At 43.0% G+C, this 15192-nt stretch overlaps 1 protein-coding gene across 1 annotated transcript; it reads left to right on the top strand.

The window, feature by feature from the left end:
- Positions 1 to 228: 228 nt before the first annotated feature.
- Positions 229 to 13353, top strand: TRMT10B (tRNA methyltransferase 10B; the record flags this gene model as incomplete). Its single annotated transcript, XM_080708930.1, has 8 exons — positions 229 to 414; positions 1309 to 1417; positions 2061 to 2185; positions 3893 to 4045; positions 6265 to 6343; positions 7540 to 7607; positions 12589 to 12712; positions 13247 to 13353. 8 exons carry the CDS (start codon positions 229 to 231, stop codon positions 13351 to 13353), a joined length of 951 nt encoding a protein of 316 aa, XP_080565056.1.
- Positions 13354 to 15192: the final 1839 nt, after the last annotated feature.

The following is a 15192-nucleotide window of genomic DNA, read 5'->3' as shown; positions in this document are numbered from 1 at the left end:
CTTCCTTGCTACTAAGCTGTTGCTATGCTGGATATTTCTCTGGAAGACACATGCTTTTCTTAGTTCAATAAATCTGAGTCCATATTTTATACTCTTGTGCTCCATCAATAATACAATAGTACTATTTGTCTTTTGTATGTAGGGAGTTGGCTATGTAAGTAAAATAATGTAGTATTTCAAGTAATGGTGAATTTCCTCCTGTGGTTGAAAGGACCGAGGTCTAAGCACATGGCCTGGATGTTGGAAGGGAGTGCCCAGGGAACAGAGTCACCAGTGTTGCAGGGGCAAGAAGGCATCCCAGAGGAGAGTGGTGAAGATGGACTCTTTGAAAGCTTCCGGCTCCTGCAGATTGATGTGGAGTGTGAGTGCCGAGAGAGAGAGCCCCTCCCCACAGGCAGTGAGACCTGGTGCTCGGTGAGTGCAGGGCTTTGATGGCAGAGTGTCCCGGAGACCCCTGTCCTATGGGTAGATACTGATAATAAAAAGACTGGAAATAAACTTGGGGGTGGGGTACTGGGAGTTGAGCCCAGGGGCATTCTACCTCCAAACTACACCCCCAGTCCTATTTTATTTTTATTTTTTTTGAAACAGGGTTTTACTAGGTTGATGAAAGTCTCACTACATTGCTGAGGCTGGTCTTAAACCTGGACTCCTCCTATCCCAGTCTCCCAAGTATAGGACATGTGCCACCACCTCCCCGGCTAGCTTTGTGTATTTTAATTGGGGAATTAATTTCCTGCTAAGTGGCTTAAAGTTTCAGTTTCATCTGAGTCACAGGGAAAGCAAATAAAAATTCAAAAGGGAATTTTTGATATCAGAAGGATCAGGGAATCTAGACTCTAGGACTTGACCCCAGTGAATTTACTGTGGCCTTGAGCAGGTCACATGTCTTTTCCAAGTGCTGATTTCTCAAAACACAACCCAGTGTAGGTTTTTTATTTTATTTTACTTTATTTTATTTGAAGTACTGGGGATGGAACCCAGGGACATTCTACCTCTGAGCTACACCCCGAACCCTATTTTTTTCTTCTTTAATTTAAAACCGGGTCTCACTGGGTTGCAGAGGCCTCACTAAGTAGCTGAGGCTGTCTGCGAACCGCGCTCCTCTAGTCTCAGCCTCCCAAATGCTGGGATGACAAGCGTGCGCCACCACGCCCGGCTGTTTTTTTATTTTTTAAGACAAAAATATCTTTTTTTTTTTTCTCCTAACCTTAAGTGGAAAAAAGTAATTAAGTAATGTTTAATATTAATTTTCCTTTTTGGTGCTTATGAAGTTCTCAAACAATTTTTTTTTCTGCATAACATAAGAAAAATGTCCAGAGAAAACAGAGACACTGGGAAAAGATAGTTGCGGCCAAGAAGAGCAAAAGGAAGCAAGAGAAAGAGAGAAGGAAAACCAGCCGTGCCGAGAATCCAGGTGACAATGAGATTCTGACGTGATCACATGCTTATTCCAGAAAACTAGTGTCTTAATGTTTTTAGAAGAATAGGGAAAGCCGGGCGTGGTGGCGCACGCTGGTAATCCCCGCGCTTGGGAGGCTGAGACAGGAGGATCACACAAGTTCAAAGCCAGCCTCAGCTACTTAGTGAGGCTTTCAGTAACTTAGTGAGACCCTGTATCCAAAAATAGATCTGGGAGTATAACCCGGAGGTAGAAAGCCTCTGGGCTCCACCCCCAGTACCACAAAAAAAAAAAAGAAAAAAAGAAAGAAAGAAAGAAAGAAAGAAAGAAAGAAAGAAAAGAAAGAAAGAAAGAAAGAAAGAATAGGGAAATATCTGAGAGGTAGAACTCATCTGATTTTGTTGGGACTCGAAGTGTCAAAGAAAGCAAAAGTTAAGGCTGCTTTTTAAATATAAGCTGTCTAGTGGATATATGTATTTATAAACTCAAAAGCAGAAGAAATACTAGCAACAGCTAGCACTTACTTAGTGCCGTCTGCTAGGTTCCCTTGTAAAAAGGTTCAGTAAAACTCTACAACTTTGTAAGAAGTTGTGTGAAGGGAGATTTGTTTCTTACAGAATATTGTTTTCTATTTTCTTTTCTGATGTTTCTGTTACAGGCATCTGCCCTCAGCACAGCAAACGTTTTCTGAGAGCCTTAACCAAAGAGAAACTTCTAGAGGCCAAACACTCAGGACCAAGACTGTGTGTTGATTTGAGTATGACCCACCACATGTCCAAGAAGGTAGGGCATGCACTGAGGCTGGAATTCCTGCTCACCGGAGGGAGGCCCCAAAGGGTGCGCCTTTACGGAGAATCCACCACCACCGGTTTAAGAGTCCACCACCACTGGTTTCTGTGGTTCTTTAGTAATCTAGCTAAAGTGTTTGGTTTTCTACACTGTGCTACTAAGTTCCAAGGTGGCTGTTGGAAAGAATCTGTTAGAGGACATACATCCCTTGGTTTAGTTTGCAAATCTTACTATGGCTTCTGTTTTGAGCTCACCACCTTTGCTTCTGTGTTCATGGCTGCCCTGGTCTCCATGGCACCTTTCAGCCTCCATTCTCCAGACACTAAATCTTTGGCCTTCTGCTGGGAAGAAGAATATTTGCCTTTTGGAAGGCTACTGGTAGAAATCTTCTTGCAATGTATATGTTTTAATCATTTCTCAATCATCCTATAGGTGGGGGAGGGATTTCCAACACCTGCCACTGGACAGATGAGGAAGACAGTTTATTAGTTTCAGGTACTCATAACCCGGGGCAGGAGGATACTGCATGCCGCACAAGGCCACCTGTGAATAGAATGAGCAACCGGGACTCGTGGGATGCGGGCTTTGTTGTGTCAAGAGGATGTAGTGCCCCCTGGTTCCCACAAAAGTATATATCCATGGGGTGGCAGGGAACCAAAACCCACACAACTCAGATGAACAGGAACTATGCATCCCCTTGATAAAAAGATTTTTAAGCTGGGGTTTATGTCATGTGCAGGGGCAGAACTGGGAGAGAACTTGAATTAGGCCGTTTGAGGTCTTCCCAGTTTTACCAGGAGTCAAAGCGATTTATTTTCAGACTTCCCTATTACATGTACTAGTGCTTACGTGTTTTTCAGAGAAACTAGGAAAATTGTAGATCTGGGATCTTTCAGGAACATCTAACTGAAGCCCTGTGAAAAGATGAACTTGGGATTCTCTACTGTTTATGTTCATTGAAATATCAGATTAAATCAAACCAAGGCCTGTCTCTCCCTCCCTCCCTCCCTCCCTTCCTTCCAATAGACTAGGTTGTGAAACAGTCTTTCTAGAATCAGGGTAGACATTTAAACCTTTAAACTGGCATCTCTAAGTTAGGATGAAGTTGCCAGATGTGTCTGATGAGGTATTAAGATTTCAGTGTAGCTGGGCGTGGTGGCGCACGCTTGTAATCCCCGCGCTTGGGAGGCAGAAACAGGAGGATCGCGCAGGTTCGAAGCTAGCCCCGCGCGCTGGCTTAGGAGACCCTGTTTCCAAATAAAAATGCAAAAATAGGTCTGGGAGTGTAGCCTGGAGGTAGAAGGGCTTCCAGGAACCCCAGTACCACCAAAAAAAAAAAAAAAAAAATTTCAGTGTAGCCATCTAACCCCTTTATATTAGCTGAATAGTAAATATCACATGGTGACATTTTAGCTAAGAGCTAACGTAACCATTTCATATATCAAATATGCAGCAGGGTCAGCATGAGAGGGGATCCTGCTTATCCACCCACTCGCTACCTCTGGGCCAGCATGGTCTTATCTGTGAGGTGCCGTCTCGGGCTGTGCAGCGTGTGCATGGGCTCATTCCTGGAGTGACGGGGCTCGCCGAGGGCATGAGGTTTTCTGGGGGAGCACTTGGTGAACTTTCTGTGTAAACATTTTTGACTGAATTCAAAGTGAGTGCATGTTTCCATCCTGAGTTGGCCTTATTACTTTGAAGGAATTGAGTAGGCTGGCTGGACAGATCCGAAGATTGTATGGTTCAAACAAAAAGGCTGACAGGCCCTTTTGGATCTGCCTCGCTGGACTCACAACCGACGGTCCACTCTACGAAGAATGTGTGAGGATGAATGATGGATTTTCTAGCTATCTGGTAAGAATCTTTTTACTACTGTGTTTCATATTTTGATGGTCCTCTATCTCTGGGGATCCACCTCCACAGATTGAAACATATTTTTAGAAAATTTGAGAAAAGATGTGTCTGTAACAAAGATGTAGAAACTCTATCTTTCCCTTGTCATTGTTCCCTAAATGATGCAGTTTAACAGCTATTTACATACCATCTACTTTGTATTAGACATTGTACTCTAGTAATTTATATGGGAGGGGTATACATAGATTAAATGTAAATATTAGGCCATTTTATATAAGGAATTTGAGCATCAGTGGATTTTGATATCCATAGGCGGTCCTGGAACCAATTCCCCCATGTACTGTAATGTGTATATATAAAGAAAGTACAGCTTTTCTGTATTACAGTCTAAAAACATTTAGAAAGAAGAGTTCAGAACTTCTCATTCTTTAGTTCTTTTCTTCATTTTTTCATTCATTAAAATATTTTTCTCAGCCAGGCGTGGTGGCATACCCTTGTAATCCCAGCATTCGGGAGGCTGAGACAGGGAGATCGTGGTTCGAGGCCAGCCTCAGCTACTTAGTGAGGTCCTCTGCAACTCAGTGAGACCCTGTTTCAAAATAAAGAATAAAAACTAGGCAGGGGGTGTAACTTGGAGGTCAAATGCTCCTGGGTTCCAGCCCCATACCCGCAAAAGAAAAAAAAAAATTTTCTCAGCCAGGCATGGTAGCGCACACTTGTAATACCAGCATTCAGGAGGCTAAGACACATGGACAGCTTCAGTTACTTAGTGAGGCCTTCCGCAAATTAGTGAGACCCTGTTTCAAAAGAAAGAGTAAAAAATAGGGCAGAGGGTGTAGCTGGGAGGTTGAATGCCCCTGGGTTTCATCACCAGACCTGCAAAAAAAAAAAAAATTCTCTTTCTTCCACTGCATTGGCGAACTAATAATTAATATTACTAGTATCTAGGAAGTAGTACAGAATTAGGAAACATGATTTTCTTTTCTTTATTTCTCCCCCACCCCTGTGGTACTAGAGATTGAACCCAGGGGTATTCTAACTCTATATCCCAGTCCTATTTTATTTTATTTTATTTTTTTGTGGTACTGTGGATGGAACCCAGGGGCCTTCTACCTCTAGGCTATACTCCCAGACCTATTTTACATTTTATTTGGAAACGGTCTCACTAAGTAGCTGAGGCTGGCTTTGAACCTGTGTAATCCTTCTGTCTCAGCCTCACAGTACTGGGATTATAAGCACACACCATCATGCCCGGCCCTATTTTATTTTTTATTTTGAAACGGTCTAAGTTGTGGAGGGGCTCACTAAGTTGCTGAGGCTGGCCACAAACCTGCAATCCACCTGTCTCAGCCTCCCAAGTCCTGGAATTACAAGCGTGCACCACCACACCTGGATCTCATAAATGTAGTAAATAAACAAGTGAGAATCCAGATTGGTTTCGTGTGTGTGTGTGTGTGTGTGTGTGTGTGTGTGTGTGTGTGCGTGCGTGCGTGCTACTAGGGATGGAACCCATGTACATTCTATCACTGAGCTATACCCTTGATCTTATTTTATCATTATTGTTGTTGTTGTAATTATTATTATTATTCTTGTGCATGGTACTTGGGTTGAAGCCAGGGACATTCTACCTTTGAGCTACACCTCCAGCTCTATTTATTTATTCACTTACTTATTTTTTGTAGTCCTAGGGATTCAACCCAGGAGCATTTTTACTCTGAGCTACATACTCGACCCTATTTTTTATTCTGTAAAGAGTCTCATTAAGTTGTGAAGGGCCTCACCAAGTAGCTGAGGCTGGCTGCCAATCTTCCTGTGATCCTCCTGTCTCAGCTTCCCAAGTGCTGGGATTACAGGCATGCGCCACCACGTGTGGCTCTTATTTATTTTGATACAGAGTCTTGCTAGGTTGTTGAGAGTCTCACTGTGTTGCTGAGGCCAGTCTCAAACCTACAATCTTCCTTTCTTAGCTTCCCAAGTACTGGGATTGCAGGTAGCGCCGCCACGCCCAGCTCCAGATCAGTGTCACTTAAAATGCCTTTGCATTGTATATCTAGGGCTGAGCAGTGGTGGCCTTCCCTAAGGAGGCACAGAGGCCACAGGTGCTCCTTGATCCACCTAGAGGCATGCCTGCCAGGAGCAGGTGTCCAGTAACTAGCTGTTGGACTGTGGCTTTCATTTTAACTTCACTTCTGACATACTGGGTCCTTTGCATTTTCCAGCTAGACATGACAGAAGAAGACTGCTTTAGTTTATTTCCTCTGGAGACCCTGGTGTACCTGACTCCTGACTCTGAGCACGGTATGTTCATTACTGCACGGATTCACGTAGCACTTTGTTCCTAGCCCTTGGTCCAAGTACTTCCCGTGGCAGAAATTTATTTATTTATTTATTTATTTATTTATTTATTTATTTTTTGTGGTACTGGAGTGGAACCCAGAGGCTTTCTACCTCCGGGCTATACTCCCAGACCTATTTTCTATTTTATTTGGAAACAGGGTCTCACTAAGTTGCTGAGAGCCTCACTAAGTAGCTGAGGCTGACATCGAACCTGTGTGATCCTCCTATCTCAGCCTCCCAAGCGCGTGGATTACAAGCGTGCGCCACCACACCTGGCCAGACAGAATTTATTAAAGCCACTCAAGGAGGATCAAAGTGGGAAGGCGGATGAACCTGAAGTGCACGCCATTTGTGGGCAGGCATTTGCCAATGCTTTGTGTATGTCCTGCCATGTGCACACTGCTGTACAGTCAGGGCACCATCCTCAGTCCGGGCCCTCTTCCTCCTTTGGCCCTTCTGGGATCAGTATTAGACAAATTTGTTTTTCCCTAGGAAATCATCTGTCTCACATATCTTTCAAGTTTATTAAGTTGATTGTAGTATTCTCTTCTAATTATTACATGTTCCTCTATATAGTTTTGTTTCCTGGGATGAGGATATAGGTCAGTGATAGTGCTTGCCTAGTATGTGGAAGGCCCCGGGTTCAATCCCCATCACCACAAAAAAAAGTCATGATTTTATTTCCTTTCTGAATGTAGTGTTGATTTGAATAAACTCTTTTTTGATTAGATATGCCAACAGACTATTTTATTGGTCTTTTCAGAGAACTAAATTTCTAAATTTGGTTTTACTGGGCAAGTCTCCTGTCTTATCGTTACTATTATTATTTTTTTTTTTTTTGGCGGTACTGGACATTGAACCCAGGGGCATTCTATCTCCGAACCACACCCCCAGCCCTACTTTATTTTGAAACTGGGTCTCACTAAGTTGCAGAGGGCCTCACAATTTGCTGAGGCTGGCTGTGAACCTGTAATCCTCCTGTCTCAGCCTCCCAAGTATTGGGATTACAAGCATACGCCACCATCCCTGGCTGTTTTTTTTTTTGTTTTGTTTATTACATTTCATCTTTATTTGTTAATATTTATTTCCTTTTGCTTTCTTTGGATTTGGAAATTATAAAACAGATTTGATCTCAATAGCCTTCATTTTTTCATTAGCTCTTGAAGATGTCGACCTAAACAAAGTTTACATCCTTGGTGGACTTGTGGATGAAAGTGTTCAGAAGGTAAATATACTTCTGTCCCAGCATCTATATTTTGAAGTCCAGTGCTTTCTTTTAAAGGCATATGTGCAGTCATATTCTTACCCAAAGGGCCTAGGCGCTTAGAGGGCATTAGAGGACACAGAAAAAAAAGGCCCGCTTGTCTAGGTTGGCCCTCCCGCCAGTGAAGTCTGTCTTCTCATCAGCAGTGTCAGCAGTCCTGAGCCTGACAGAAGCTGGATTTAGGAATTAAGCTTCTTTCTTCTCAGTGCTGCAAGGTTGAGACCATGCATTGACTCAGCATTCTTTTTTTTATTTATTTATTTATTTTTATTGGTGGTACTGGGGTTCCTGGAAGCCCTTCTCCCTCTGGGCTACACTCCCAGACCTTAAATATTTATTTGTAAACAGGGTCTCTTAAGCCAGCGAGGCTGACACGAACCTGCGCGATCCTCCTGTCTCTGCCTCCCAAGCTCGGAGAAGCAAGCGTGCGGCATAATACAGCCACCACGCCCGGCGTCTTTTTTTTTTTTTTTTTAATGCGGTACTGGGGATAGGACCCAGGGGCATTCACTCTGAGTGACACCCCTAGCCTTTTTTTTTTTTTTTGCGGTACTGAAGATAGAACCCAGGGGCATATTACCTCTGAGCTACATCCCCAGCCCGATTTTATTCTTTATCTTGAAACTGGGTCTCACTAAGTAGCTGAGGCTGTCCGCGAACCTGATCCTCCCGTCTCAGCCTCCCGAATGCTGGGATTACAAACGTATGCCACCACACCCGGCTTCCGACTGCATTCTTACCAGCAATTTTTTTTTCCTAAGATTCTTATTCCAAAACTTCAAACTCAGTGAGACTGTCCAGATGTCTTTGTCGAATTGAAATTTTATTGGAATAATTGAAGTATCATCAAGGCTTTAAAATTTGTTTCTAAACCGGGTGTAGTGGTACACACATGTAATCCCAGCATTTGGGAGGCGGAGACCAGAGGATCATGGTTCGCAGACAGCCTCGGCTACTTAGTGAGACCCTCCACAACTTAGTGAGAACCTGTTTCAAAATAAAGAATAGGCCAGGTGTGGTGGCGCACACTTGTAATCCCAGCGCTTGGGAGGCTGAGATAGGAGGATCACACAGGCTGGAAGCCAGCCTCAAATACTTAATGAAGCTCTCAGCAACTTAGTGATACCCTGTTTCCAAATAAAGTATAAAAAAAATTAAAGGTCTGAGATTATAGCCCGAGGTAGAAAAGCCCCTAGGTTCCACCCCAGTACCACACACACACACACACACACAAATAAATAAATAAATAGGAAGAAAGAAAAAAACTAAGGAAAGAAAGAAAGAATGAATAAAAAATAGGGCAGGGGTGTTGCTTGGAGGTTGAATGCCCCTGGGTTCCATCCCCAGACCGGTAAAAAAAAATTGTTTATATTATACAAATATTTACTAGGAGCTGGGCACAGTGGCATACACCTGTAATGCCAGTACGTAGGAGGTTGAGATAGGAGGATCACAAGTTTGAGGACAGCCTCAGGAACTCAGCAAGAGCCTCAGTAAAAAAAAAAAAAAATGGCTGGGGGTATAGCTCAGAGGTAGAATGCCAGCTGGATGCACTGGCACATGCCTGTAATCCCAGTACTTGGGAGGCTGAGACAGGAGGATCTCAGGTTCAAGGCCAGCCTCAGCAACTTGTGAGACCCTCAACAACTTAGTGAGACCCTGTTTCAGAATAAAAGAATAAAATAGCCTAGGGGTGTAGCTTGGAGGTAGATTGCCCGTGTTCAGTCCCTAGTAACACACACACACACACACAAATATATGTCTATATATTTGCTGATATGATTTTATTTATATTTACTAATTAACATAATAGCTATTAAGTTGAATGATGGTAAAATAGATAACATGTACAAAAATACACAAATAGTGAGAACTAAGTCTTCTTCCCACTCTCCTCTCTCTCCATCTCCCAAGGCAAATTGTTAAGTTTTTCTTATGTATCCCTCTTGGTCTATTCTGTGATCACACAAGTATGTGTTGTGGATCTATTTTACATAACTGTTTTCTATATGTGAGGGTGTATTTATATAATTTCATATGTACCAATCTTAACAGGCATGGTAGCTTAAATGCATTTATTTTGGAATACACTGTTTCATGACTTCCTGGTGATGATCTAAAAAAATGGGCAGTGGGTCTCTTTAAAAAGCACACCAGCTGGGCGTGGTGGCGCGCGCTTGTAATCCCAGCATTTGGGAGGCTGGGACAGGAGGATCATGGTTCATAGACAGCCTCAGTTACTACTTAGTGAGGCCCTTTGCAACTCAGTGAGACCCTGTTTCAAAATAAAGAATAAGAGCCCGGCATGGTGGCGCACGCTTGTAATCCCCGCGCTTGGGAGGCAGAGACAGGAGGATCGCGCAGGTTCGAAGCCAGCCTTGCTGGCTTAGGAGACCCTGTTTCCAGATAAAAATATAAAAAAAAATTGGTCTGGGAGTATAACTCAGAGGTAGAATGTTCCTGGATTCCATCCCCAGTAACTGCAAAAAAAAAAAAAGCTAATAAATGAAGAATGTATCATAGAATTAGAAGGTCATCTTTGTCAGTCCCAGTATAATTATTGAATCAAGCATTTGATTAAATGAAAGGTTATGGAGGAATCAGCTATTTATGTGATCTTAAGGTATTACTACACAAATTATAAAGGGGAAAATGTACCATGACAGTGACGCAGTCTGGTGGTCTCCTTCCTACCGCACACCACCAGTCTGACATTGTGTCTCCTGATGCAGTAGAATCTCACCTGTGAAGTATTCTTGCTCAAAATGCTGAGGAAATAGACAAATACAGAATGAGGAACATTCTGTAAGATAACATTTTTTCTTTCAAAAACAAAGTCACTGTAATGGCAACTAAAACAGGCAGAAAGCTGTTTTAGACTAAAAAGATTAAAAAACAGGCATGGTGGTGCATGCCTGTAAGCCTAGTTCTTGGGAGGCTGAGACAGGAGGATCATAGATTCAAGGCCAGCCTCAGCAATTTAGCAAGTCCCTCAGCAACTTACTGAGACTGTTTCAAAATAAAAAATGTAAAGGGCTAGAAGTGTAACTCAGAGGCAGACTGTCCCTGAGTTCAATACCCAGTATCATTTAAAAAAAAAAAAAAGTATGCCTAGGGGCATGATCACTGGCTTCAGGCATCTGAATGGCCATCTTGTAGAAAGGCCATTTTATTTGCTTGTTGGCCTTGGCATAATAGAACTAGGTAAGTAAGTAGAAATCTTAGGGAAGACAAGAAATTTTTCTGTGTGAAGATTTTTTTTAACCAACTGATACCACCAAGTTGGAATGAGATGAGCAGGGCATAGTGGCACATGCTTGGAATCCCAGTTCTTGGGAGGCTATACAGGAGGATCACAGGTTCACAGCCAGCCTCAGCTACTTAGTGAAACCCTACTTCAAAATAAAGAATAAAAAATAGGGCTGGGGGTATAGCTCGGAGGCATAATGTCCCTGGGTTCCATCCCCAGTCCCTGCCCCCCAAAAAAAAAGAAAAAAAAAGTTGGACTGAGTCATTCCATTATATATGAACTCTGGTGTCCCAATGGTTGTCCATTTAGAGGTCAGACAGCCACTTTAGAAGGAGGTCATGGAGCCGGGTGTGGTAGCACATGCTTGTAATCCCAGCATTTGGGAGGCCTGAGGAGGATCGCAAAAATAAAAGCGGTCATAGAGAATATGGGACAAACATTGGAGCGGTAGTTGAAGTGGAATACTATTGAGGCTCTCTAAACCCAAGTCTGCCGGTTATCCTAGTGATTTAACCCTTTCTCTTTTACCCTGAACTCTTTTACAAGGAAGAAAATCCTTACTGTGCTTCTTACAAGGTAGCAAATATAACTTAAGCTTCAGTTTGTGACTCAGGGATATCTTACAGAAGTCATTTTTGGTACAGTAACCCTCAGTGGCCTCAAATTGTTGAGCTTTTTGAGTTGTGAATTTGTTGTTTGGAGCACTTCCTTTTGGTTGGGTTACCAGATTTTATACCTCATGCTGCTTTATTGCCTACTGCATACTCGTCTTAGATCTTATGTGTACATTAGAATGGAAGTAACTGCAGGTAACGAAGAATACTTATCCCAGGGCAGGGGCCTCTGAGCTACATCCCAGCCCTATTTTTTATTCTTTATTTTCAATCCGGGTCTCATTGAGTTGCATAGGGCCTCACTAAGTAGCTGAGGCTGGCCGGAACTGTGGTCCTCCACCAGTCTCAGCCTCCAGAATGCTAGGATAAGCATGTACCACGATACCCAGCTTTTTTTTTTTAATTACCTTTTTTTCTTAGATCTGTCTCTCTTGCAACTACTGCTTGGCTATGAGCTTAAAAAAAAGATATTCAAAACACTAGATATCCAAGGCAGGCATGGTGGCACATGTTTGTAATCCCAGTACTTGGGAGGGGGAGAAAGGAAGATCTGGGTTCATAGCCAACCTCAGCTACTTAGTTGAGACACTGCAACTTAGTGAGACCCTGTTTCAGAAATTAAAGAATAGAAAATTGGGCTGGAGGTGTGTGGCTCAGAGGTACAATGCCCCTGGGTTCAATCCCCAGCACTAAAGAAAAAAAAGATAATTAAAATAAAAAAGCTGGGTGTAGTGGCGCATGCTTGTAATCCCAGCATTTGGGAGGCTGAGACTGGAGGATTACGGTTCATGACCAGCCTCAGCTACTTAGTGAGGCCCTCTGCAACTTAGTGAGACCCTTTTTCAAAATAAAGAGTAAAAAATCGGGCTGGGGGTGTAGCTTGGAGGCCCCTGCCCTGGGATAAGTATTCATTACCTGTAGTTATTTCCATTCTAATGTATTCTTATTTTTAATATGTTTGTCCTTTTGTTATGACTACAGATTGAAACCAGAATAGTGAATTCTTATAACTTGCTAAACTATTATGAGATTATATCATTTTGTTTTGTAATAAGAAAGACATTTAACTTATTTACAGAAGGTGACATTTCAGAAGGCCCGGGAACACTCTGTTATGACAGCCCGCTTGCCAATCCAGGAATACATGGTCAGGCATCAGAATGAGAAAAACTACCATTCAGAGATACTGGCCATCAATCAAGGTACTGCTCGCATGGCGCACACCCAGTGTGCCTGGGTCCTGGGGCTGCTGCTTTGCACTGTGCTGAAGTATAAATGCTCCCTGACTCCGTCTCCTGTGACTAGTATGCCTGACTGACTGCACGCACTTTGCGCCATGTATTCTGACCACTGAGAGGCATTCTGCATTTCCTTCCCAGTCTCAGCTGTGTTAAAGATAGTTGAAATCCTCCCCTTTGCCGGGATGCCCCACCTTTAACCCCTCACTGAGCAGTGGACTCCTGTCTGTTCTTCACAGTGGCTTCCTGCCGGCCAGTTGGGGCCCTGTTTTCCGTTTCCCTGTGCTCCTGTGTTGTCGCACAGCCTGTATCTCTGTCTAGTGAAGTCTTTGTGAGCTGGCAGGGCTGTGTCTTTGCCTCTGTCCCAAGATCTAGTACCGTGTGTGATTGTTGCAGAAGACATTGGTTCAACAAAATATCCAGAACACCCCGTCCCTCTAGTCATTCACTGTTTCTCTTTGCCTGTATGGTCATTGTTTTCTGTTTATCCTTTAACAGTCTTCGATATCCTGGCCACTTACTTTGAGACTCACAGCTGGCCTGAAGCATTGAAGAAAGGAGTTTCTTCAGGAAAAGGCTACGTTCTTCGGAATCCAGTGGGATGACGGAGCCTGCGATTGCAGCTGCAGAAGTGCCTGAGGTGCCTTGACCAAAGAAAAGGGCACAGGGTGGCGGCGGCACACACTTGCCTCTGCTCAACATTATACTACAAGCTACTAATGACAAGGACCACCATTATGCTGTTGCGTTACCCATAGTGCCTGGCTCACAGAAAGTGCTCTGATAAATATTAGGTTTTTTTTTTTTTAAATGTAAGCCGGGCGTGGTGGCGCACGCTTGTAATCCCCGTGCTTGGGAGGCAGAGACAGGAGGATCGCGCAGGTTCGAAGTCAGCCACGCGTGCTGGCTTAGGAGACCCTGTTTCCAAATAAAAATATAAAATAGGTCTGGGAGTGTAGCCCGAAGGTTCAAGGGCTTCCAGGAAGCCCAGTACCACCAAAAAAAAAAAATGTAACAAGGAGTTAGCCCTAAAAGTACAGCTTTGGATGTACTAATTCATCTTTTGTACATATATCTCTTGTTTGCGAAGGACCTACTTGTAGAGATTGTTTACATGATTAAATAATTATATCAAGAGTTTAATTCGCATTAAACTGGCATAAAACTGTGTAGCTTTCTTCAGTCTTGTCTGAACCTGCTGCTTTTGTAGCTCAGTGATTCGCTTCCCATGGCTTTGCAGGTGCGGCCTGGCCTGGCCTGTCTACTTTGAGCTCCCATAGCACTGTTCCCTCCTTTGGCTTTTGCTTGTTCTCCAATTACTAGTATAGATAGGCATGCGGGCTTCTCTCTTCCAATTTATCTGAATAACTTTGTATCTTCTTGAGCCTTGTACAAACTAGAGTCTTCATATATATTTATAATTATTCACATTGAAAAGCAAAAACAGTATTGATAAATTTAACTTGAATAGCCCTAAAGTAGTTGCATTCTGACATGTGAGCATGTTAGGTAATCTACCTATATTACACAAATATCATACTTCTTGTGTCCAAGAGTAGCTGGTAGTTATTCTTGCCAGTTGGGTCAGCTAACTTGCTGGTTAAGCTGCTAACAAATTCAGAAAATTTTGTTGTTGCATGAGGTGTTTTGTTGTTGCTGTTTTGCTTGCAGTACTGGGGCTGAGACAGGAGGATCACACAGGTTCGAAGCCAGCCTCAGCTACTTAGTGAGGCTCTCAGCAACTTAGTGAGACCCTGTTTCCAAATAAAATATAAAATAGGTCTGGGAGTATAGCTCGGAGGTAGAAAGCCTCTGGGTTCCACCCTCAGTACCACACACACACAAAAAGAATCGATTGTAAAACAGTTATGAAGCCGGGTGTGGTGGCGCACGCTTGTAATCCCTGCGCTTGGGAAGCTAAGACAGGAGGATCGCGTAGGTTCAAAGCCAGCCTCAGCTACTTAGTGAGGCTCTTTAGCAACTTAGTGAGACCCTGTTTCCAAATAAAATATAAAATAGGTCTGGGAGTATAGCCCGGAGGTAGAAAGCCCCTGGGTTCCACCCCCAGCACCCCCAAAAATAATATAAAATAAAAATAAAACAGTCATGAAAAAAATATGTTGTTTAAAGTGGAGGAAGTATATTGCAAAGAACATATTAAACCTAGCCTGTAATCCCAGTTCTTGGAAGGTTGAGACCGGAGGAATGCAAGTTCAAGGCTGGCTTCAACAACCAGTGATACCCTGTTTCAAAATAAGAGCTGTGGATGTAGCCCCTGGGGTCAATCCCCAGTACCAAAAATAGCATATAAAGTATCCTGAATTCTAATTTGACAAACATACATACACATAGTGCTTGAGAATGTAGGCCAATTTAAACTGCCTGTTGCAACTATGAGGATATGTGTTCTGCAGTTAATAGGAATAAATTAATCCATGTAAGGG

Source organism: Muscardinus avellanarius (genome assembly GCF_963383645.1).
Source record: "Muscardinus avellanarius genome assembly, chromosome: 13".
Classification (NCBI taxonomy): Eukaryota; Metazoa; Chordata; class Mammalia; order Rodentia; family Gliridae; genus Muscardinus; species Muscardinus avellanarius.
Note: the sequence above shows the minus strand (reverse complement) of the source record. Positions and strands in the feature narration are given on the sequence as shown.